The following is a 26,695-nucleotide window of genomic DNA, read 5'->3' on the forward strand; positions in this document are numbered from 1 at the left end:
CAGATCAAGAGAGAGAACCTTACTGCCACCACCTAGGAAGGCCACATGCAAATGTGCATTCCCCCCCCCCCGCCGAATAGAGGAGAAAGACCCACTGCTGGGTCCTGGCCTGAGAGGGAGGGTGTGATGGTGAACTAAGCGTTAATGAGCAGCTCTGAGCCTGAAGGACTTGCCTAGCTTTACCTGTTGGGCTCAGCCTCCACTGAGAGCATGCCCAAAAGGGAGCAGCTCAGCTCAGGCTCTAGGCAGACAGAGCAGTCATGTGCTAAAAGCTCCAGCAGACACCCCGCTGGGGCTAAACATGGCCAGGCCCAGGCCCATGCCCCACCACCAAGCCACCACAGGCCTTTCACCCATGCAGGACAGGAATGATGAACCACAACTGATAGAGGAAAACCCTCTGGAGAGCAATCGGAGGGGATGCCAGGGAAATCCAGATGCAGACCAGTGGCACTAATGGAGGAACTGAAGCCACAGCAGGAAGTGACCTAGGGAGCAGGGCCCTGGGTTGGAACCCAGTGGAGAAGGGAGGGCTTGGGTTCCTCTACCCCCGGCCACTGTCACATTCAGACTTCAATCACTCAGAAGCACAAAAATGAAAGTGGAAAAAAAATAAGCCAGTTTCTTTTCTTCAGAAATGTATTTTGTAACAAAAAATATTCAAAAGAAATGTTTATTGTACAATATAAAATGATTGCTACTGAATTCAACTTGGTTGCTTCAGTAAAACCTCTGAGGAGGTGTAAAGACATGTTTGGTGTTGTACAAAAATTCTACTACAGGATTTACAATTTGCTGTAGAAAAAATGAATGTTCAATAATTACATAAATACTCTTGACAGATTTCTATATCCCATTATGTACTTTTTTTACCTTCCCAGTTTGAAAGGGATCTGGTGACCAACCTTCTGGTATAATTTTCATGACAGTTTGATTTTCTATAATACTGAAAAGTTTAACAGAAATCTATTAAGTTAAAAAGAAAGAATATATTACATTTGCTAATTGCAAACAATCTTTTAGCTGCAATTTTTCCCATTGGGATTAACAAAGTGCACCAGTTAAACATACATTAAACAGTTTAAAAACATTAAATATACAAACAGCAAGAGATTTTAAATATTTTGTATCAAATACTATAGGACAAATATAATTTACAATTTTTTTGCACAAAACATTACATCTGAAATATAACTTTAGATATTACAGACTATAAAAATACATATTTTGCCTCTTAAAAAAGTATTTGCAGGTTCTGGCACAATGTAACAGTTCAAAGGAATTTAATACTTCAGATTTCTTCATATGTAATTGGATGTGCAATGATAATTAATCAGACTTGCAATTAGTCTTCTATAACTGCAAGTAAAATGTAAATTCCTGAAAGAGCCCTTTCTAAATAATCCAAATGTAGTACCTGATTAGCTATAACACATATGGTGTGAACTACGGGTCATTCCTGTAAGGACCGACCACTCTAGTCCCAATTCAGCAAAACAAGCAAGCACATGCTTCACTAAGTATCTGCAGAGCCCCACTTGCTTAAATCGGACTAGTTACATACTTAAGTTTACTACAAACAATTTTGCTAGATCGGGGCCAGAGCACTCAGCACCTTTTAAGACTGAGCCCCTAATGAATTCTATGGCCACATTCTGCCCTGTCCTATATTTACACTAAAGTCAATAGGGTAACAGCATGTCAGTCAGGGCAGAATTTAGAACTAGCAGTTCAAAGATGTAAGAACATCAGGCCTGATTCAAATTTCAGTTACATCAATGTAAAATCAGTGGAGCCAGTGGAGTTGTACAGGTATGAAACTGGTATAAGATCAGAATCAGGTCCATTGTGTAATTTTGTCCTAATGTTTTTCTGGGGATCCCTCTGAAGTAATCCTAGAGCAAAATTCAACCTGAAGAGTGATATTCTGCCTACAGTTACTGCAACTGGGCCCTAAAGGTTTTTTTCAGTCATGTCTCCCAGTAGTCTCTGGCCCAGCTATATAACCATCAAACTTTAAAAAAAAGTCCTAAAAAATACATATTAATTTACAGGAAATATCAAGACTCAGTCTATATCCCTTACTTTAAATGCCCCAAAATAAGTTGCTTCTTGAGATGAATCCAGTAATGATGGGTTTGATACCTGGATACTTATTACTTCTCCAGACTTTAGTTTAAAAAATCCTCCTATGTTTACAGAATAAAAATGAAATTCTGAATTTCCCGACCAATATTTGGTGCTGCCTCCCTTCATCAGGACATCAGAGCGTCTTATTTTAAGGTTTGTTTTAATCATGTACACCATCAGCTGAAGCCCTCTTCTAGTTAGGTCTCCTGAAGTTTCATGGTGTCTAAAACAAATGTTTGCATACAAGTAGTAAAACCCATCTTGATTGACTATTAGTTTTCCATCACGGAAGGTCATATTCGATAAGTTTGCCTGGCCTTTGTCATGATGCCAGGATGTAAGGTTCACTTTGCGTGTGCCTAGGAAAAAAGGGTTTAGCAGAATGTTACTTTTGCTCACAAACATTTTCTACAAAGTTGAGAGACACCATGGCTGGATTTTTAGTGTCAGTAACAAAGGTAGCTATACAAGCTAAGGTAAAGAATAAAAGTGAAGTGGAGAGAGACTGTTGCCAAAAGGCTAAGATGAGGTCAAATAAGTCTCAGACTTTAGGATATAAGCCAATTGCCACAAAGCACAGGAAGAAGTTTCCTCTCCACTTGTGAATACAACTAGCTGTTCCTACCCACCCTTACTCTGAAGCATCAGCTATTAGCATGAATCAGGATAGGAGGTTTGTTTCACCAATAATCAGATCAGGCAAATCCTATATGGAATCAATTGCTAAAAACTGTCCCAACTAAAAAACATGTTTATTTAATGTACTTAAAGAGTGGATTTTGCACTGGCCAAGGAAAAATGCCTGCTCTCCTTAACTATTTATTCTTAAATGGTTTGGTTAGTATTAATATAATTTATAGTTCTGATATAATCAGGGTAACCACTGTCTTGATACGAATCAGGACTTTACCAAGTACTGCTCTCCATCACCACATAATATGTTTCAATATTACTCACTATCAACCCAAGCATGTACTCATTTCAAGACTGACTCACTCAGCTTTCCTACAGTACTCAACTCCTTCATCTCTCCCCCTTTCATCATCTGTCGATTCCACCACCAACACCACACTCTTCTGTGCCCACTCCCACAGTGCCTGTCCCACCGAACGGTAACCTTGTCTTCTCATCTCCATGCTCTCCCCTCCCCCTTTCCTGTTCTCATGCTGCAAAACACCTCTGAAGAAAGTTCACAATGACTTTGTACTTTCAGGTACAATGTTTCTCCCTCTTTCACCTCTGCCTTTTACCTTGCTAAATAAATCATCTTCTTGAGACTCCTGCATCTGCAGCCCCCATGACTAATAATTTCCCTGACTCAGCTGAGATTCTCAAAGTATCTTGAAAGCCAAAACAGACGTTCTCTGAACAAAGCTGTCTTTCCCTGCCCCTCCCAGTCTTCCCTTCCTCTTTCTAATTTCAGAGAGATTTTTCATAGTATCCAAACTAATCCCAAATGCTGACTTTTCTTGCTCCATGCCATATCTTCTCCGTCATCTTTATGGTCACTCTCTCTAATCTAGCACCTTTTCTTCATTTTTTTGGGGGGGAGGGGCCTGTAGATACTACCCATCTCCCTCAATCCTGTCTCCAAACTCCTAGAACAGGAGTGGCCAAACCATGGCTCACAAGTTGCATGTGACTCTTACAGTTAAAGTGCAGCTCATGGAGCCCCCCTGTTCCCCTTTTCTCCATCTACCAGACTGAGGGGAACTTGGAACTTCTGCCCTGTGGTGGGGTGTTGGTGCTAGGGGCTTCTGCCAGAGAAAACTGGTGCCTACTGAGAGTGGGGGGGGGCACAATTTAAAGGTCCCCCGCAACAGCTTGAGTAACGCCCACCAGATATGCCCCCCCACCCTCACTGCCCTCCCCCTGCAGTTCCCAGGTGATAGTGCCCCAGGGAAAAGCAGCAGCAAACAGTTGAGAGCTGCAGAGGGGTCACTGCTTTAGCTCCACGAAGAGAGGCAGCAGCAAAAGCAGCAGCTCTCCTTGCAACTCCCAGCTGTTAGCCGCTACCTCTCCCCAGCGCCAAAGCTGCTGCTGTGACCATGCAAGGAGAGGGCTCAGTAGATACCATGTAACTGAGCAGGGCCAGCAAACCCTGGCAAAAATCTGGGGGGGTCATGTGACTCCCTCGCATGATACTCCCCGCCGCCTCTGGTTTCTGCTCAGTGGGGAGTCTCACAGCTTCAGCCCCGCATGGTACACCTGATAGAGATCAGGGCTTCAGCAGGAGTTGGGCCAGAGCCCTGAGCCAGGGCAAGTGCCTCCCATGGGGCTGAAGCCCTGATCTCCCACTCCCTGCAGGACTGAAACCCTGAGCCCTGGTACGCACGCCCCAGCTCTTGAACTTCTGACAATTGTATAAAGAAAAGGAGTACCTGTGGCACCTTAGAGACTAACAAATTTATTAGAGCATAAGCTTTCGTGAGCTACAGCTCACTTCATCGGATTTTTGCGAATACAGACTAACACGGCTGCTACTCTGAAACCTGACAATTGTATGCGGCTCAGAGGGACAATAAGTTTGGCTACCCCATCCTAGAATGCGTTTTCCCACATACACTGTCTAAACTTTCTTTCCTTCAACTCCCCTAAAGTCTGCTTGCCATATCTCCACTCTATTAAAGCCACTATAAAGTCAATCGCCTCTTCCTGGCCAAATCTATGATCCTCTTGTCTGTTCTTCTCAATCTCTCAGGTGATTTTGACATTGTCAACGACTTTCAGCCACCTCTGCTTGCTGCTCTACCTGCACTTGCCTAACTTTATGCTAATCTATTTCTCCTACCAATCCAGATAGGTGGAGGAGCAAATACATCTGTGTATCACACATTCCATGGGTGGGCAGTACACTTCTGTATGCAATTCAAGGTGCTGGTTAACAATTAACAGATGGGAGCTCTTTGGTGGAGGGATTTTTTGATTTTAAAGAGCCATGCATACTTATGGCACTGAATAAATAAAAAATGGTTACCAATCACAAAGCCCTACTGTCCTGCCAACCACCTGCCTCCAATGACCTCTCGCTCTGACCCACTACTGTCCCATATGAACACAGGCTACTGTCCCAAAGGTGAGGTTCACAGGAACCAGAGGCAGGGCAGTCTTCAAATGAGAGCCCTATTAGTGATACTGCAGTAGGACCAGGTGGCCACAGTAAGGCTCCTTTGTTTGCACAGTGCCTAGTACATGTGGTTAAAGAACACCGCCCCTGCCCAGAAAAGCTTATCTTGGTCAATACGATGCAACAAGTGGATGTGATAAACATGGTTGGAGGGATGGGGGAAAAAAGCATGTTTTTACATAAGTTAGACTATGTGTAGACCTGCCTATCTGCTGGCAATGTGTGTCAAATCATAGGAGAGGGGGAGAGATTTCCCCTTTGCCAAAGGAATTCACTACTATTGGAAATACACAAACCTAAGGTTGGTCCTATTCATTAACTGGTATAAGATGCACCTCTTTATCCTGGCTTATCAATTCTCTTATTTGGTTTACTAGTCTTCTTCATCAATGCATTCTAACATTGTGGAGTGGAGGTAGGGTACATGGGATATTAGCTCCTTGCACATAAAGTGTCTACCACGTAAACTCAGCCAGATTATGGTGCTGGGAACCATGAGCATGTTTGTAATAGACAACAGTATCTGAAAACTAAGTCTGAAAAGTTCAGTAGTAGGTTCTCCTTCTCCCCTGCATGAAAGTTTCTTATTTCTTCCACATTTAATTGATTGGGCACAGCAAATTTCATAAAAACACAGGCAATAAAAAGTAAACATGGTTTTAGCTTGAGATAAAGGAAAACTAAAAATCACCGTAATTGTGCATTACAGCATAATATATATTATACTTGAGGTACATAAAATAAGTGGGAAAATACTCCCAATACTTGTGCAACAAAAAGCCTTTACATACAAAATCACGTGCTTACAGGCTTAACTCAAAGCTTGAATGAATACAAGACTCTAGGGTATGACTTAATCACAGTATACTAGAGTGATTCATACATTATAGCTCTGTAGTAACTGTACAGATCCTTATTTTCTAGGTGGTCAAATTAGTGGCACACTCAGGCCAAGAGTTTCAAGAGGGCTTGAAATCTGGGGTCCTCAACTTGAGATACCTTTAAAGGGTCCAATTTAAGAAGGTGAATATTCAGCAGTGTGTGAAAATTAGGCCCTTTTAAGTTCTCATACTGGGGACCCACAAACTAAGGCATCTAAAATCCCTGCTCCCCCACTCCTCCCATGGAAGCCGATATACTTGGGAATCAAACAATCAATGGAAGGTGTAAAACTGCATAATTTGGTAGTATAGGTGATCAAGGTCCTAAGTTATTCCAAAGTGGTTATAGGTAAATATGGGTTGTTTAAAGTGTGTGTAAACTGGCAGATTCTGGGTATGGCTTTTGTGCATACCTGGAAGCTGCCACATTAAGAGTTAAGGAACCTCAATACTTTGTAAGGGGGATTTAAAAAAAAATGAGGGAATAGTTGATAGCATGGAAGGAATTTTTGCAATAGTTTTAGGGAGTATCATTTTGGTGATCCCATTGGATGCTAGGTTCACATTTACAAATACAATGAGATGTGCCAGATGTAGTTGGACTTAGAACATATGACTGAAGGACTTGGTGTGTCCAGAGATGGCTTGAGAAGTTAGAAAGAAGTATATTGAGAGATCTCTCTTTTTTGGACTTTCTTCCAGTATTGGTGGCAGTCATCATTGGGGTGAAGGATTTAGTAACCAACAGGTTCATGGCAGTGGTCCACTGCATTAACAGAATCTGCAAGGTTGCCAAGGGCAATGCAGCTAAAGACATCTGTATTCTTTGTTAAAAAATATTCTGATGTTCAACAAAGAACATGTTCCCAGTATTGACAATAGTATGGATTCAGGGAGGTAACACCATTCACCAAAGACCCACTGCCAATGATTTTTTTTTTCTAGAACCATGGCTCCTAACATTGCTAGGACTGGCAGAAAATTCCAGTGCCTCACTGACATTCAGCATCCGTTTCAAATGACTAGATATACAAAGTTGTTAATACACCACAGACTGGCAGCATCCACCACATCGGGTAATCTCCCCGGCCTGTCATTTCATTACAGGCTGGTGAGATTTGCTGATCTGTTAGAGGATTCTTGGTCAAGAAGCTCTGGGAAGGCTGGCCCAAATGTGAAGGATGCACCTAAGATGCCAGGTTACAAATAACTATACAGATCTTTTAGGTCAGTTGAGGCTTTGCCTCTACAGTATGTTCTTAGCGAGGAAGAGGCATTGGTCTGAGCATTTGCAGTGTTTAGTGTTGGTCGGGTCATGCCTGGGAAGCTAAGGGACAGTTCTGGACATGAACTAGATTGGCAGAGGGGAAGGTGAAATAAGGGTCGAAGGCTGAACAAGCAGAAGTGGGGAGCCATAACAGAGCTAAGAGAAAAGGGGTACTTGTGGCACCTTAGAGACTAAAATTTATTTGAGCATAAGCTTTTGTGAGCTACAGCTCACTTCATCGGATGAAGCTCACGAAAGCTTATGCTCAAATAAATTGGTTATGCTCAAATAAATTTGTGCCACAAGTACTCCTTTTCTTTTTTGCGAATACAGACTAACACGGCTGCTACTTTGAGAGCTAACAGAATACCCAGATGAACAGGTATGTCCAATGAAAACCATAGGAACATTTCTGGCTCTGCAAAAGAGCCCTATGTTGTATTGCACATGGAGATGGCAGCTACCTGACCAGATATCCATTTGCTGCAATACTGAGAAAGGGGTTAGTCTGTGTGTAAGGTGCAAGCCAGCAAACTTTGGTATGCATTCCTTCATGACCAGTGCAGCAACATTCGAGGCATCTGATTAGCTGAAGGGTCCAGGTGGCTGGACTCTTGTGGTTGAAATGTTCTAGCCTATGCCTGCCTACAATGGGAACAAGGGCAGATGTCTGGATTTGCAGACACCTGATAGTGCACTAAGCCCACAAGAGGGAAGGAAAACAGCAGGCAAGTCACAGAGGGGTTTTCGGGGCAGAGTTGTCTGTCTAATGATTTAGAAGGAGGAGGAGGAGGAGCAGCATGTTGTAGGCCAAGCTCATGCCTCTTCTGCGCTCACTGATGGGTAAATCACATCTATGTTTTGAATATTCACTGAAGGGAAAATGATCTTGGGTTTTAGATGGGGGTGGATGAGAGACTTTGAGCTAACAGGAACATCAGCCAGAGTACCCAGCTGTTGCTGGTTACCAACCATGGTTGTACTGAAATGCCCACAAGGTGGGTATGATTGAAGCAATCAAGCCTGCTTCTGTGGATTGGGCCTGGAAGAGTGTGAACCAAAAGGGTCACCAGAGTCTTTGTGAACACTGATGGCACAGAGATCACATGCTGAAGATTCAGGGTGTTCCTGAGCATTACAGGGAATATGGGCATGTTTATCAGACACAGACTGATGTGGTTGGGAAAACTTACAGACTGGACTGATGGGAGGCAGATACCCAGCAGTGTGGTGTGGGCAAGCTATCTGCTGGCACCACCATATTTGAGCTCTAGTGCAAGTGAGAGGCTCAAAGCCAGTTCCCAGGAGTAAACATAATACTCAGAATGGTGGCCCTAATTAACCTGGCGGAAGAAGAGGAGACCTTAAGCCTTCCAGACTGAGGTGCCCTTCATGTCTATCCTCATTCCCCCCCCCCCCCCAGGGAAAAAGCAAGAAAATTCAGAGGAGTGCTGAGTCCTAAGGATTAGACTCAAGCCTGGATATTGGCACCGAGGCCATTTAGCATGCACTCCAATGTCTGGAATTTGGGTGTGGGGGATAAAACCTCCATTCAAGTTAACAAAATTACAGCTTTCCAATTTAAAATCCATCCTTTGTTTGTATTTCATTCTCCTGCTAGTCCTGATCATCAGCAACTTTTTAAAGTCTTTGTCCCAGGGCTTTATGTATTGTTCAAAACTCTAATGCAGCCAAAATGTTCTTACAGAAATATTTGATTAAAAGTGAACTTACCAGCTGGAATATTTTTATCATCAATAATGAGATGTGCAAAGGGCTGTTTCTCAGGTTTGTTTCTCTTGGACAGATCAAACAATGATGCTTCCATTATAGCTAGAGATAAAAAGTTACATTAACTCAAAGGAACAAATTTAGTAGGATTTCAAATATTTTTTATAAGCCACTTGTTACCTTTTCCTGATCTTGGTGGCTCTCTTGCAGCAATGATGCGCTGTATCTCCTAAAATGAAAAAGAGCTATTACTCTATACAGTCATGTCCCCAGTATTATACTGTACTGCTGATAATTTATTGGCTTGCATTACACAATTCTGAAATAATTTATCACTTCTGGAATATAGGTTTTCAATCTTCCAGGACGTAAAATGTGGACACAAGGGTCAACTTACAAGAATCCGTTCCTTTCTATAATGGAGGCACTACGTCCAATACTTCCGTAAAAGGAAAATAGAATGATGGTGTTTATAATTACTTCACAGTATCTTTGACTATACAATAATCAAGGGTACGGTCTGAAAACTGAAGATCATGCTGAAAGGATGGCTACAACCTTTTATTGTTACTGTGCTTAGAGCAAATGCATTTCTGTAAATGTAAATGAACAATCAGAACCACCAAGTATTGAGCAAAGTAAAGTAAATATTTGTCACACTGAACATTGTGCAATATGGAATAATTTAGATACCTGGGGCCAGACCGTGCCATACATGGGCAGCATGCAGTCACATTCACAAGAATTCAGGGATGTTGAGCATGTTAACTGCATCACCCTTTTTGGGTTTTAGGAGGCTGCAGAGAGTTCTCTCCTTCACAACCAGCCACTTACATGGGCTGTTGCAGAAGGACAATGATCCTTCTTCCTTTAGGATGGGGCTTGTGCCCTAGAGATGTCAGCAGGCAGCTGTCCCAGCACACAAATGAGTGAAGGGATTTCAAATGTGCCTGGCCTTTTGCGAAGTATGCAAGAATGAGATGGGTAAGGCGCCTTGCACATTCATACAAGGCCCAAGAACAGCCTGGACAAGTGTTAATTAAAATTGTAAGTGAATTTCAATTTTAATGAAAACAGGCTATGTATTGGCTAGAGCCAGGCATAGCACAACCAAGAGATATTTAAGCTGTCACATATGCACCTCTGCTCCTGAAAAGTCACTCCCCAACATTCCAGTCCTGATCTTCTTCGCAAGTAGATACTGAAATTGTAACTTTAATGAGTGGAAGCAGTGTCTTTTGTGGGTAAGCCACAAAATGGACTCAGGAATTTCGGGTACTGTTCCCAGCGCTGCCCCAGACTTCGCAAGCTTGGGCAAGTCACAAACTCACAGTGTCTCAGTTCCCCATCTAAAACAGGGGTAAAACTTTCCTTCTCCTACCGCATGTCATGTGTAATTAGATGGCACACTCTCTGAGGCAGAGATTGTCATACTGGTTTTGTACAGTGCCTAGCCCAAAGGAACTTCAACCTTAGTTGGCCTCCAGATAGCACAATAATACAAATAAATGATCATCAGAAGTTTATGATGCAGACATAATAATCAATCCCTCATGTCAGATTTTTCAATGTGTCCCTGTTTTCTATACGTTTATCCTTTAGTCTAAATTCTTTGGGACAGGGACTGTCAAAATAAATGAACCAAGCGCATTCTGTAATGCATTATTATTTCTTTTACTGTTTGAGAATTGGCAAGAGAACAATATTATTTACAACAGATCTCCTAGATATTAATCTAAATTTGCAATGTTCTATTGCAGTGGTTCTCAAACTTTTGTACTGGTGACCCCTTTCATATAGCAAGCCTCTGAGTGTGACCCCTCCCCAAATAAATTAAAAATACTTTATAAATTTAACATTATTATAAATGCTGGAGGCTAAGCGGGGCTTGGGGTTGAGGCTGACAGCTCACAAGCCCCCATGCAATAACCTCACAACCCCCTGAGGAGTCCCAACCCCTAGTTTGAGAACCCATTCTATTGTATTCTGAATTACTGCCATCTTGTGGAGTTTGATATGCAACACCAATTCTAAATATCAAGGAAATGTTGCTTTTATGTAACTTTGTAACCACAATTAAATGAAGGTGCTCTGTGTGTGTAGATATCTGCTGAAAGGGGAAAGTGAGTGTAATTAGGTAGACGTCTAAATGCTAAACCAAAATGGAAAGCCACAGCAGCATGAAAGTCATAGTTTGACTATCAAAGTAATGTAGCTCTGCTGAAATGCTGATGAGTTTATAGATAAGATTCTTTGCTCAGCTGTATAGCAAAGTAGCAGATGAATTTTATTTTTTGTTGAAGTTGCAAAGCGTTCCCTCCCCAATGTTGGTGGGAAGTTGTAATTAACTCTCCTTGCCCTCACTGGTTCTTCTGCTTTCATGCCAATTATTAGAATATGTGGGTCAGCACAAGCTGTGGTTTAGTCACACAGAAGACTGGACACAAGCAAAGATCTACTTGGCAATATGAACTACAGCACCAACCTCTTAGCCACCCACACGTGCCTTGTTACCTCACTTGAAGGGGTAAGAGCAACAATGGCGGGCACTGAATATTCCCTTGTGCCAATAGCTTCAAGGTTCCTGGAGAGGACATGCCACCAGGAGAGGACAGATCTAGGGAGCATAATAATGTTAGGGCCCTCAGAGGATGCCCTTTGTTTCAGAGCATCCATGAGATTAGTGCCCTTTCGCTCCAGCCCCTCAACCCCTCCATCCTCCTTCCCTAGAGGGGATAATCCTCTTTATTGTGTTGCTTCAGAGCCATGGAAGTATTTGCTTGGTAATTTTCCCCTTCCGTGTAATTTGGGGACATGATTTAGTCCTAGACTTGTTTGTCTGAAGGGATTAGTTCACTGTCCAATTGATTAGGAAGTCTATTTACTACAAAATTACATCCTTCTTGGAGACCGCACAAAGACTAATTTCTTCCATTGTACAGTGAACTGTAGTAAAGCACTCACAAAGTTGCCCTCTTCTACAATCCAAGCAGTGGTTTCAGGGGTATCCAACACAGGAGACTAATCCCTTTTTGGCACAATGCCAGGCAGGGATCATCTACCCCAGTGATACTCAGAGTGTAGTTCATGAGCTGCAAGTGGCTCTTTAATGTGTCTCCTGCAGCTCTTCACAGCACATGGTATTAAACACACTGATTTAATAATTAACCAATCCAAGTTAACAACCAGTCAGTATGCTTCTATTATATTAACCAACTGTAGTTGATACTACTTGGTCATTTTGCTGTGAGATTTTATTTATTTATTTATATATATATATATATATATGTAAAAATTCCATCATGCTGTTTAAATATGACTGTATAATACTACAGTAAATGAAACCATGTATTCACACAACTGTGGGTCATTTGGGTAACACTGATCTCTAATTTGGCTCCTGAACCACTGAGATCTGAGCATCACTGATGTACCCTGTCACAGATGTATTCACTTTATGATTCTACCTCACTAACATTTACAGCAAACTGAGTACAGTTAGGATTTGCACAAAGCAGGAATAGAACACAGATAACACCAAATTACTCCCAGTTATAGGTTAATTTTCAGGTCAGTTACATACTTCAGTCTTACTCTGTATACTTAAACCCAGGTATAAGCAATGTTCCAGATCTTAATAGTTTATTATAATTTCCTTTTAAAAACTACAATGTACCATAATTTGATTTTTGCAAGCAGTCACAATCACCTCCTCAAATTTCTAAGGCCCTGATCCTTCAAATGCTGAGACACATCTACATTTTCAATGGGCCTACTCACAGTAGTGCATGTTTTTAGGATTGGGCTTGTAGCAACCACCACAATGATAGGCCAGAAATTAAATTTAGACTGCTTTACAGCAAGTATTAAATTGCCTCAAAATCTTCAGTGATAACCAGGCAAGCATTTCAAAACCAAATGAATCTGTAGTTTAATGAATTTTTTAACATGCGATTCATTTACAAAGGTCTTATTTTCATAAAACAGAATAAAGCTTTTGCTGAGACTATCCTGGTATATTATGAATTTTTTTTATTTTATTTATTAAACAGAACGCCTATTTCAGTAAAGGTCCCCTTAGATTTTCAGCCCAGCATAAAAACATCACAGCAGAACAGCAATTTTAGCATTAATAAAAGCAGGCTGTTTTAAGGGGTTTACACTAGATTGTTAGTCTAACATTTCACAAGCCATCAAGAGGTAAGGTGTTTTATATTCCCGGAGAGTTGGAAATTCTGCTTTCCAAAAGGATGCAACACTTTGCCTCTGGTAGATAGCTAGATATCAGACCTAAAATTACAAGTAAAACTTTCAAAAGCATCTAACTGACATAGAAGCCCAAGTCTAATTGTATTTATGAAAATTTGTACCTAATATTACTATTTATAGAAAAGCTATTTTAAATTTATGAATGCTAGAGCTTAGTACAATTTTATTCTCTTAGGCTTTGTGCAATATCCCTTCCCACAGTCTCAAACAAAGGGATGTAAATATGTTTGAAAAAGCCTCCAGGCTTTTGAAACCTAAGTGGACCCTTTTGACATTCAGATATATTACAAGTATCAGGGGGTAGCCGTGTTAGTCTGTATCCACAAAAACAACAAGGTGGCATCCAGTTACATCTGAAGTGGTTTTTTACCCACAAAAGCTTATGCCCAAATAGCACAATAAGGGATTGCTGTAGTATATCTAACTTTAATGCTACCACCTTTGTTCATTTAAAACTAATTGATACCAAGAAGAGATTCTGATCATCTTGCAGGAAATTCAGCAGTTTGAAGAATTCTCCAGAAGCTACACTAAAGATACCAATCCTGTAACTCAATACGAGTATTCCCAGAACCTGCAAGAGGTTGCAAGATCAGGATCACAAATATTGGACAACTTGTAACTCTGAAACCTTGCCTCTGAAGCACTTTGTTAATAACCACATGCGCTTAGAATGTTTGTTAAGCATATAAAAGTCTTTATAATGGCCATCCTGGAGGTCTAACAGCAAAGTGTTTTGTTGCCATGCGGGTGACTAGTTTAGGCCTGACGCTGCCAGGGTCCAGGAGCACTGCCAAAAAAGCATTACTTCATGGATTGACCCCAGCTGTGTGTTTGTCGTTCTCTCTTTACTGCCAGACTTATGGTAGTCTTTATAAAAAGTGTGGTCAGTGTATCTGGACTGCTAAAGGGCTTTTAGGGTTACATGAAAGAAAAAGAGCAGCCAAGCCACGCCATGCAACCACAAAACAAGAAAATTATATTACTTGTCTACCTAAAGCTGTGGGACCATGTTCTGATCTCAGCTACATCAGTGTAAATCTAAAGTAACTCCACTGATGACGACAAAGTTACTCCAGATGTTCACAGGTACTTGAGATCAGAATCTGGTCTGTGATGAGGAACCACCACACTAAGGGTGAACAACCCCATAATGCATTATTGATGCTTGTAAAACAATAGTTTAAATGTGCTGCCCCGAACATGCTGCTCTCTAAGCAACAGTTCCATCACCCAAGATGGTGTCAAGTAATATAGGCATAAATATTAGATTTAGTTAGAAAATGCTTTAATGAGTGTTTTGGGGGTTTTTTTGTTTGTTTTTTTAAGGGGGAAATGTTTGGGCCCCACCCTGCAATGGAACTCCCAAATGACTTTAGTGAGAGCACTAAAATACTTCCAGATTAGTCCCTGTTGTGGATGTAAACACTAATCTACACATGTGCAAGGAACATATGCAGATACATACCAGAGCACAAAAAAAACCTAGAAAACGCAGCCTGCTACATAGAACATGAAACTGATTAGTCTATTTTCATTGACCAAACTGAGTGAAGTGCAAAAAGTAAAAAGTCATAAATGACAAGAAGTTAATTAGATTTTTAAGTGTTGCATTTCAGTAACCTATTGTATAATTAGTATTGCAAATAAGGAAATGTGGATTTTAAAAAACATACATGGGGAATATTCTCTGATAGGAAACTGCACCTAGAGAACTTAGGAAAGCAACACTCTCCATCCATGCCCCTGGTATGCCCCCTGGGGCTAGAACCAATAGAGAAAGAGATCCAGCCAATTTCCAGCCACTTGACATTGCCAGAGATGGTGCAAGCCCCAGACTCCGACCCAGGATTTTTACCTTGACATTGGCCCTTTAACATCTGGGATATATGCTCATCCAGCTAAAGAGATGCACCTGAGGCTAAGTTAACATTTCTTTTTCTTATTTTGACTTACCTCCCTCAGTGTCAACATATAGGGCCAAATGAACTAGGATGCAGATCTGGTTACCCATTGTCTCATATACATTCTCCTTTACTGCGCTCATATTTAAAAATGGATTCTTTTGGCAAGAGAAATTTTACTGTTCACTTAAAATAATGGCCATCAACAAAAATAATCATCCCTAGTCATTCAACCTCTAGTCAGGATGACAGGACATGCAGCTTCCACTAAAGCCAATGCCTTTGTTGATTATACCAGCAGATAGTGCTTCCCATTCACTTACTGTAACTATACACTCCATCCACAGAGCTCCCTGGAAGAAAAACGCACTATATGCACACAGAATATAAATATAAACACTTGCGATTAACTCCTTTTTCCCCCCCTCTAAAGTATACAGTGGATGATTTCAGCAAATATTAGAAGAGGAACAGCCAAGTCCATATTTTCCCAACAGTCTTTGAAAGACAGGCTGGATGGAAGGAAGGGGCAAATATCTGAAATCTTAGGAATGTATAGTTCATATAACTGAGGGAGTTTATATAATTATCCTCAAATAGTCTCTACCATTCATGTAACCTATGGTATAATTCATGGTACATATGAAGGCAGCAAAGAAGTACAGACTAAGGGATTCTGACACGAGACTATTATAAAATAAAGAAGTCAAGGATTTAGCACTCTTGGTATTTAAATAATTCTTTATTAGATGGCAATTAGGTTGAAATAGCACAAAATACTCATATGAACGTGCTAGGAGATCAAAAAGTATAAATTCCCTTTAGGAACCTGGGTAATTGTGACAGGTACACCAAATTTGTCCAGTTCCCCTTCTCCCCACACCCCCATTATGGCTAATGACTTTATCTGACTAATTTCCCTGTTAGAGCTTGTCTACACTGGCACTTTACAGAGCTGCAACTTTCTCGCTCAGGGAAAAACATCCCCCAAGCACTGCAAGTTTCAGCGCTGTAAAGTGGCAGTATAGACAGTACATCAACTCTGGGAGCCGTGCTTTCAGCACTGCGAGTTAGGCCCCTCGTGGAGATGGTTATTTTAGAACATTAGGAGAGCTCTCTTCCAGCGCTGTGCTGCAACTACACAAGCCACGTTAAAGTGCTGCCACGGCAGTGAAGATGTGCCCTTAGTGTTTGGGAGTAAGCTTTACCTCTGAAATGCCAAGTAGGAGCTACCTAGTTATCATGCTAATCAAGACTTCCTTATTACATTGTTCAGACTCATTAACACAAAGGACCTGCTAATGGGCATGTGTGCAATGCAACTGTTGTAAAATTATATTAAAAGGTGTGCTGTCTAGTTTTAGCCCCTTTCTACAAGATACATAGGCTTTGTTCACACTGGAAACTGAACAAAACTTTTGTTATTCAGAGGTGTGAAAAAAAATGCACCCCCGAACGTAGCAGCACAGCTGTGTCACTAAAAGTTACGTAGTGTAGACATTATAGTAGCTGAGAATATGGTTAAGTAAGAGGACTGCTATGTATTTTGCATTACTTTAAACTATCTTGTGTTTGTCCTCATTATCCCCCTATCCTACCGCTCTAAGTTTATCCGGCATTCCACTCAGTGGTGTCAGCTCCCTCACTGGGCCTACATAGTTCTCATTCTACCTCAGTAGGAACAATCCCCACACAGAACAGAGAACTGGTTTGCAGGAGACTGAATTCTCTGTGCAAAGAACAGGAGCTGTTCTCTCACACATGGGAGAGTCACATTCCTGGAATCCCACTCCACGCACAGAGGGCAAAGGGGGGGGGGGGAGATGTGCTGTTTCCTCCACAAGGAAACGAGTAGATGCCCTCCATCTAATATTTTGCTTGCCCAACCACTTTCCCTCTGCTTGGGAATTTTATTTGGAAAAGAATGTCACATCCGACTCACCAGGAACACAATCAGGAAGATTGGAGGTTTAAAAAAAAAAAAAAAAAAAAAAAGATAGTCTAACTCTCTCAAAACCAAAACGCTGGGATCCATTTGGACTAGCCTGAGGGACAAATTGGCCAATCAACTAATCACAGACATTGTTTTTCCTCCTAGTGTGAATCCAAACTTCCCCTCTTAAAAAAATGCTAGTCAAAGCACCATTAGTCTGCATATAGACATGATGAACCACCACCAAGGGGTTCATGAACAAATGCAACAAAATACCAAAGATGTTAAAGTTTACAATGCAACCACTAGCTCTATGTGAAATAGGAAACGGGTTTTTTTTCCCCTCTAAAACTTCTCTCTCTCCAGGTTTTCAGAAACTCACTTAAGTTTAAATATTAGTTTAATTCTTAGGGTGCACTGACCTTTTGCATAACTCCTTGCAAAGCCTGTTTTATTCTCCAGCATGATTCGGACATTAATTTTGTTTCCTGATTTTCCAGTGCTGTCTCTTGCAAATCTGTGCTTTCTTGAAGTCTTAAAAGTGCTGTGAAACAACGAGTGTCTTCTTTTGTAATTCTGTTAGGATCCATCTGAAATAGGTTTAAGAACATCCATAATCTAAGTTTGTCCAATAGACTAACTTAGTATAAGCAAAAGGTACACTTGTATGCCACTCAATGCAATGTCATACTAATCTTACCTCTTACTACTATAAAATATATTCTCAACACACAAAACTTCTATTCATGCAAAATAAGTAAATGATAAGCAAAAACACAGATGTCTTATATTAAAGTAAATCACACCAGAAACTCATAAGGACTTTCAGATATAGTAGGAACATGAAAAAATAGTTTCTTTTAATATGCATTATGCTTTTCTGTTTAAGTGCTGGACTTAGAGTTATTTTAACTTACTCATCCTTTTTTCCCCAAATTTCCTAGGGCTATGTAGATGTAGATCGGAGAACAGGACAGAATATTTCCATGAAATCTTGAAAGGGACTCTATATTTTGCCTGTGCAGCAAATGGAATGGAGATCAAGAAAATTAAAAAGTTTGGAATGAATCAGACAAATGATCAGTAAATTTGGAACCTGATTACATGGAGAATGATCTCGTGTCCACTGTAACCACTGGGTAATTACATTAAAAAAATGGATTAATCAGGCTTAAAAGACGCCAGGACATGGATCGGTGTCTGTCCAACAGTTTTAGAAGATGAACATTTTGTAAATGGTAAACTCAATTTTCTCTCTCTGCTTCATATGTGACAAAGAAAAACTGCCTTCAACTCTGGACACCACACTACACTACATTTATTGACAAACTGAAGCAGTTCAGGACAGCACTGCAAATATGATCAGTAGCTTTGAGGAATTTATAAGGAAAGATGCAAAATGCATACAAGCATGGCTAGGTGATAACCAAGTGTGTTGAGAAAACGTAATAGTGTACAAATACTTGAAAGGTTCAAACCTCATGAAGGGAGAGGAATTATTCAACATGGTACAAGGGGTTATGACAACTAGAAACGCAATGAAATGAACAAAGGGAAAACTTAGGCCAAATATCAGGGAAAAAATCTCAATAGCCAGACATACTGGTCTGTGGAACAGCCACCTGAGGGATGTGGTAGAAGCCCAATACTTGGAACTTTCAAACTCAGCTAGAAAACCCACTATAAAACGTACCATGGAGAATACTCCTACATTAGCAGAGGGATGGACTGAAGATTTTAAAAGTACTGTTAGGCTCTAACTTCTATGATTGAATCAAATAAGTCATGTTAAGATTTCAAAGCATAGGCTTAGAATCTATTGCCATCCAATTTGAAGCAGCTTTTTCTACATTTAAAAGAGTGACGGGAACTTAAAATATTGCAAGTACTGCGTCTTAGAGTTGAATCACAAAACCATTTATTTCACATACTGAAGGAAAGAAAATAAAGCAGCCTTCTCTCAGAAGCCCAAACAAAAACAAACATTTATCATTTGTACTCAAGAAGATGGAACACAGGGTCATGAAAATGTAATGTGTGATCATTGGAAAGCATGTTAAAGAAAGTATTGAACTTAATGGAATACCAGAGGTAAGGTTAGCAGGATACAGAATTGCTAGCCAAAAACCGCAAATGAATTCCTTTATATGCATTCTAAAGCATGAGAATGAAAGATTCAAGCTAGCCTAAAAAACTTCTGATCAAGAGTGAATTTTAGAACACAGTGGTAACTATCTAGAACAAATTAATATGTACTAATAGATGCCAAAGTGCAGTGAATAATAAATGTAGACTGGAATTATCAAAGGGGCCCAAGGCATAAGGACTATTCACCAGGAGTTGGGTTTCAAACTCATATAGCCCCCCCCTTGAAATTCTTGTCTACAATATAGTAACTTCAAGTATGTTTACTTTTCAGTGGCAACCACTACTGAAAAGAGGTTACTACTGCAGTTTTTAATGTAATCAAAATAAAAGCTTCTGAAAAAAGTTGACATGGGTGTTGTAACACAAACATGGGAGATCAAACTTTGTAGGGGCCAGATCCAGTATACAGCAAGTCAAATTCATGTGCCGAATAGCTTCATAGATATCAAAAGGCAATAAATCTTGTGTGTCAAATGGAATGTTGCTTGAACAAGATCAGCAGTGGATTGTATTAAGGATTTATCTGGATTATCTCTAATTTAGTACCTCATTTACTAAATGCTATTGGACAATACCCCAGAGAACATCTTTACAAACATATTTAGAAAGGTTGATGGGGATATGCTGAGAAATTTACGTGACTACTGATGGCTTTGAAAACATGTGCAGGATTAGTTTAAATAATTCTGTTAAAGTTAGAAAACTGTAGGACTTCAGGGAGAACATTTGATTTGTGGTGGTCAGTTAATGTAGTTGATTGCGGCAGCCTTTCAAGGGATACTGACCCACCCACTGCCACTCCCATACTGTTTTTATGTTTTTTGAAAACTAGTTTGCCTGAGTAAAATCTAAACAGAAGTTTATAGGAATCCACAATATTAATAAGAGGAACATTTTAAAAGTTAGTCACCAAATAGACATTACACAGAGGTGGGGGGGAGGAGGCGGGAGGAGAAGGGGGAAGAGAGCTGCAGGCAAGAAGTCATTGACAAGACTTTTTTTTAGAAAAGGCATTGGGAATTAATCACACAAAATCAAAATAAAATATCAAAATACTTTCCAAGAAGTTGGTTAATATTCAGGTAAAAATGCCATTACAATATTTTCAGTATTCTTCTCTCCTATTACATATTTTAACAGTTAACTTGCTTTTTTTAATTTACCACACACTACCACTGTACAATGAGTTGAGGTTTTCATTAAGCTCTCCACAGTACCAAATTGTCACTTTTTGTGAGCAGTTACACAACTTAGAATCTACAAACGTACAAATAGTACATACTTTCCATTCTGACATACATTACCATACATTTGTCAAGACTAAATTTCACCTGCCAACATGTGGCCCATCATTCTAGCACATTATGCCCCACTGAAGTGCCTCAGTCTTTTCCAGCTTTGATTAACCTACATATTATCTCCTTGGTAAAGTCTGTCACTCTACTAAACCCCTCCCCACCCCCCACACACAAAGCAATACATTTATTTACAGAGCTGGTGAAAAATGGTTAAGTACGTTTTATTAAAAATTTAAAGTTTTCTGGAAAAAAATTAAAACTTCATTTTTGACTCCTTCTCTCCCCTCTTCTGGTGGTCAAAAGGGAAAGGGAGAACAAAACAAAACCAAAAACATTTTCCAGGAAAATTGGAAAAAGTTTTAGTTTTATAATTGAAAAAATCCAAACACTTTCAAAAAACATTCTTTTATTTCCAAAGATGACAGTTGCACTGAAAAAAGTTTTAAATAAAATATTTAAATCTGCTTTGTTTATTAAACATCTGCCCTTGTATGGAACCACGTTAACTTTCTCACATTGAAAACTGACCATTTATTCCTGCTGCTGTTCTGCCTTTTAGCCAGCTTCCAATTTATCAAAGAAGTTTGCCTCTCACTCTGACTACTTGGTTTCCTTAACAGCCTCTTCTTTGGCACTTTGACAAAGGCTTTTTGAAAGTTCAAATAAATTACACAAGCCAGTTCTAATTTATCTACTAGTTGGTTAGCTTACTCACAGAATAGTAACAGAAATCTGAAAGACTTGGTATATGAAAAAAGCTCGTGAAATGGTCTTGTGTTAAAAGGTGTATTTTTCAAATGTTCAGTAAAGCCTTCGAATGCATCCGATGAAGTGAGCTGTAGCTCACGAAAGCTTATGCTCAAATAAATTTGTTAGTCTCTAAGGTGCCACAAGTCCTCCTTTTCTTTTTGCGAATACAGACTAACACGGCTGCTACTCTGAAACCAGTAAAGCCTTTCTAATTCACACTTGGTTAATCCACACACCGCTACTAGCTAGCTGAGTAGCTCAGCATCTTTGAGAAGTTTCAGAGTAGCAGCCGTGTTAGTCTGTATTCGCAAAAAGAAAAGGAGTACTTGTGGCACCTTAGAGACTAACAAATTTATTAGAGCATAAGCTTTCGTGAGCTACAAGCTGTAGCTCACGAAAGCTTATGCTCTAATAAATTTGTTAGTCTCTAAGGTGCCACAAGTACTCCTTATCTTTGAGAAGAGTGCTCTGAAGACTCCTATTGCTAAACTGTCATTACCTTAACAAAATATACTAAAGGGTACATAAGTATACTATGAAGTACATCAGCATCAAACAACTAACGCTATACTGCTCAAAAGTCATGCTCGAATTCAGAGAAAGGCAATGGAAGTCTTTTCATTGATTTCATGGGAGTTGAATCAGGCCCTGCATGATTAAGTGCATTTTGTCAGGCCGCATATTTTGTTTGTTTCCCTGACTATCAAAATTTCTGATAATCTGGAAGAGGTTACCATTCAATAGTGTGAATTAATGACCTTCTCTTGTATTTTATGTGCACTATTCTATTTCTCCATAGAGAGAGAGGGGACATTAAAAAATACTGAAGTCTCATTGTGTCTACAAATTGTAGAGATATATTTTGTGCAAATCTTGTATCAAGTTGGGTCACTCAGATATTTTGGAACTAGTTCAGATTTACAAATAAATAGGAGTTTCAGATCAATTAGAGGATCAGGCTCTAATTGTAGAATTATATTTATATTGCTATTTTTACATTATGCAGACTAAACGATAACGTGTATGCCATGGGAATAATTCTGCCCTTTGTTACACTTGCATAACCTTACAGACTTCACATTGTTTACTTCAAAAACAGGCCAAAAAAAGTCAGGATTCTATATAACTAAATGTATTTTGTTTATTTTGACAAGTAAGTTTAGTTGCAATGACTTCATAGCATACTAATTAACATACTATTGGGTGTTTTCTATAAGTTAAGATGTCTTAATGGAGATGTTTCAATGGGTTTGTAATGGAGAGAATAATTTTTCACCTGACAAGCCGAGTTATTGTATATATTAATCTATTTCACTGTCAAGAAAACAAGTAATTCTAAGCAACTTTACAATAAGTACCATAAATGAACTGTCACTCTGCTAAGGTATAGTCAATTAAGTATGTATAAACATGGAACAGGTCATACATAGCTTTTAAAAGTAACTAATAAATGCAAAGCATTTGCCAGTAACTGAAAACAGAAAGGAATAAATAAGTAGGTGCAAATAACAAATATAAACAATATTACAATAAATTTGGAACTGTCACTTGTTTTATTTCAATCACTTGTTTAAATGTGCATGCAATGGTACTGCATCCAATCTGTAGGTGGTCTAGAATGACCTGAAAGAAAAATAGATTTCCACTTCTTCACTGACTTCAAATGAAAAGAAAATAAAAGCACCATTTCTACAAAGACAGACTAGTGTTCGTACTATACATATAAAAACTTCTCAACACCCTAACTAAAACTCTTATCTCCAGTTTTTGGACAGTAAAACTTATATCAGATTCTATAGCATCTTTAGTTCACCAATTCTGAACTAGTAATCTTTTTTGCAAACTTGAAAGAGCACAATTTTTTGTTTTACCCCAGAGAAAGAGCAAACATCAGCCCCCCACTTCCTTTGAGAAAGTTCACAGTACCAGGCAAAAAAAAAAAAAAAAAAAACCCGTAAGTGAATCCAACCAATGCAGTGTAATCTCCAAGAACAAAAAATAATCTTTCTAAAAGCTTAAACCGCTAGAAAGCATAACATTGTAGCCCGACCCCTCCCATCCTATCTCCCTGCAGCTCAGATCTAACGTGCATAGCATTGCCCAATTGAAAACATTACTTTGCCATATTTTTGTGGCCTAGTAGGGCAGTCTAATTCTCCTCTCCTGGGAAATGAGCTAACAAGTTACAGAAGGTACCTTTTCCCTGTGACAACCATTATACACCCAAGTTCCACAGGGAAGAGCAGCAGCGTCAAATTCACAAGGAAGGTAGCCTCTAGAAAGAAACCTGGGACACTTCTTGTAGTAGGTGGCAAGTAGTTATCCTCCAAAGGGGGACCAATGATAACTTAAATAAAATGCAGGGGCCCTATTTGGTCTAGGCAACGAGGAAACTACTATTTGTTAGGGTCATACATACATACAAACAAACCCGAGTTTAGATTTGTTCAAATTATTCCCTTTATTTTCTGAATTCTCATTTATCTGCAGGTCCTGGATGTCCTGGAAACAGCGTCACCCTTATATTAGGATGGCTCTTTCTAAACTTGCCCACTCCAGGGCTCCCTTTACTCAGCGGGGCAGTGGTAAAAAACAGAAGTGGGTAAAACTAACCTGGCCTGAACTAGACTCCGTGTTTCCCCAGGTGAGGAAACTCAAGTTGGCCCAGCTTACCCTCCAGGACAAGACGAGACGAGACGAGACACCCTTGACTGGAGCCCACCTTCTTCCAACCCGTCTCCCTTCCCGCCCCCCACGCCCAGATCAAGAGCGCGCGGAGCGTAAGTAAGAAGCGTAAAGAAGTAGCCCGCGTCTCATAACCCAGCCCCTGCAGTGAGCAGATCCCCCGGCCGCTCGAGCCCCCGGGCTACGCGGCAGACACGGGGTCTGTGCCCCCCGGCCCCCGCCCAGCCTGAGAGGCAGCCAGCACCCACGGCCTCCCTTCGCGCCTTCTGCGCCCCAGGGCTGCGCAGCCACCCGCCCTGCCGCGGCGGGAGGGGGCGAACGAGCGGCGCCGCGACGCTACCTGGGCTCTGAAGCAGAAGAACAACGCGACGCTGCAGACCACCTGCCCCAGCCCGAGCAGCACCAGCGGCACCAGCAGGGCCCTGGCGGAGGCTGGCGGCGGCGGCGGCGGGAGCGGGTGGGGCGGCGGCGGCGGCGGCGACTGCTGCTGCGAGCCCTCGTGGGGGGCGCTGCCGCCCAGCTCCTCGGAGCCGCGCAGGTACTTGGTGTAGTCTCGGCTGGCGCGCCGCATGGCGCTTCGGCAATCTCCGGGCGGCGCGGGCAGGCTCCCAGGCTCGGCAGCGCCCGGCGCCTGCAGGCGGCGGCTCTTATAACCTGGGGCCGGGCTCTTCCGCCAATCAGGAGCCAGCCGCCAGGCTCGTTCTGCCCCGCCCGCTGAATCCTGTGCGGGCGCCACGCTGTAGCCGCCTGCAGGTAGCGAGGTTGGCAACTGGGCGCAGCTTTACCACCAAAGCCCGGATCCAGCCCCTGGGCCCTGGCCGGGCCTTCCAGCGTGGGGACCCGAGAAACAGGAAATCAGTTGAGCTGCCTTTCAAAAAGTTACATCCCGGCTCCCCCCCCCCCCCCCCACACACACACACCGCTCCCCCTTGAAGCGCAACAGTACTTGTGAAACTTTGGCCGCAAACCCACAAATCAAGCCATTAGAATAGACAGCGATCGTTGCCGCCAAAACGTAAAATGACATCAGGGCACCCTCTTGCAAGAAAATTCCAAAATGTGTAACATTGTGCCTGTATCCGGCTGCATCTGGCTAATTTGTGTAGTCAACCCCTACTTTTCAATCTAAATTTAATAAATAGGCAGTTCCTCCTAGTCTACTGGAATGTTGTAGATGATGGAAATCCTAATTTGTGCTGCTCCCCAGGGTCCCTTCAGAAAGGATCAGATTTATCGGTTAATTTGCTATTCAAAATTATAACCTACCTCCTCCCAAAAAACTCGGACATTTAAAGAGCTAGTATAAAAATAAAATAAGAATGAACAAATAGAAACAATTTATAGTAGCTTTCCACTCCCTGAACACTCTAAAAGTTGCTATAGACTTATTAGGTTGTTACACATTATTATTAATAAAAAGAAAAGGAGTACTTGTGGCACCTTAGAGACTAACAAATTTATTTGAGCGTAAGCTTTCGTGAGCTACAGCTCACTTCATCTGATGAAGTGAGCTGTAGCTTACGAAAGCTTACGCTCAAATAAATTTGTTAGTCTCTAAGGTGCCACAAGTACTCCTTTTCTTTTTGCGAATACAGACTAACACGGCTGCTACTCTGTAACCTATTATTATTAATGGAGTAGGTAAATGATACATATCAGAGATAGAGTCTTAAAGCCCTAGGAATGTTTTGAGGAGACACAGAGCAGGTCTCTTAACTCTACAGAGTAAGAATGACAGGGAACCTTGTTCTGTAGGCACAGCTGATTTGGGGAAGAAAAGCAACAGAAGAAAGTTTCACCTGTGACTCTTGTTTTAGAACTTAGTGTTCTGCACTTGGAAAAAGCTGTCTGCCTGAATTAAGAATGTCCTTGCTTTTGTGGCTCTAAATCTCAGTGTTAAGATTATATAATCATAGACATGTCTAACTGGAAGGGACCTCAGCAAGTCATCAAGTCCAGCCCCTGCACTGAGGCAGGACCAAACCTAGACCTTCCCTGACAGGTGTTAGTCCAACCCGTTCTTAAAAACCCTCCAATTACGGGGATTCCATAACCTCACTTGGTAACCTATTCCAGTACTTAATTACCCTTATAATTAGAAAGTTTTTCCTAATATCTAATCTAAATCTCCCTTGCTACAGATTAACCCCATTACTTCTTGCTCTACCTTCAGTGGGCATAGAGAACATTTGATCACTGTCCTCTTTATAACAGCCCTTAACATATTTGAAGAGTCATCAGGTGCCCCCCCCCCGTCTTCTTTGCTTAAGACTAAACATGCCCAGTTTTTTTATCCTCTCCTCCTACGTCAGGTTTTCTAAATCTTTTATCATTTTTTGTTGCTCTCCTCTGGACTCTATCCAGTTTATCCACATCTATCCTAAAACAGGGCAACCAGAATTAGACACAGGACTCCAGCTGAGGCCTTACCAGTGCTGAGTGAAGTAAGACAATTACCTCCTGTGTCTTCCATACAACACTCCTGATAATACAGCCCAGAATGACATTAGCCTTTTTTGCAGCTGCATCACATTGTTGACTCATATTCAATTTGTGATCCACTATAACCCCC

The 26,695-nt window shown here is 40.9% G+C and overlaps 1 protein-coding gene across 1 annotated transcript; it reads right to left on the reverse strand.

Moving 5' to 3' along the window:
* Window positions 1-2,023: 2,023 nt before the first annotated feature.
* On the reverse strand, window positions 2,024-24,972 carry TNFSF11 (TNF superfamily member 11). The gene is made up of 5 exons (XM_038368446.2): window positions 24,464-24,972; window positions 17,665-17,832; window positions 9,317-9,365; window positions 9,140-9,238; window positions 2,024-2,489 (listed from the first exon to the last, which is right to left on the reverse strand). The coding sequence occupies exons 1-5, from the start codon at window positions 24,692-24,694 to the stop codon at window positions 2,068-2,070; spliced, it is 969 nt and encodes a 322-aa protein (XP_038224374.1). The 5' UTR covers window positions 24,695-24,972; the 3' UTR covers window positions 2,024-2,067.
* Between the last annotated feature and the right edge of the window lie 1,723 nt (window positions 24,973-26,695).

This window comes from Dermochelys coriacea, chromosome 1 (genome assembly GCF_009764565.3).
Source record: "Dermochelys coriacea isolate rDerCor1 chromosome 1, rDerCor1.pri.v4, whole genome shotgun sequence".
Classification (NCBI taxonomy): domain Eukaryota; kingdom Metazoa; phylum Chordata; order Testudines; family Dermochelyidae; genus Dermochelys; species Dermochelys coriacea.

Excerpts from the sequence above, each read along its gene's own strand:
- TNFSF11 (XM_038368446.2), bottom strand. The coding sequence starts at position 24,694 with ATGCGGCGCGCCAGCCGAGACTACACCAAGTACCTGCGCGGCTCCGAG. Across the intron at positions 9,239-9,316 it reads GCCACCAAGATCAGGAAAAG|CTATAATGGAAGCATCATTG; the intron begins GTAACAAGTGGC and ends TTTTATCTCTAG. Across the intron at positions 2,490-9,139 it reads TGATAAAAATATTCCAGCTG|GCACACGCAAAGTGAACCTT; the intron begins GTAAGTTCACTT and ends CTTTTTTCCTAG.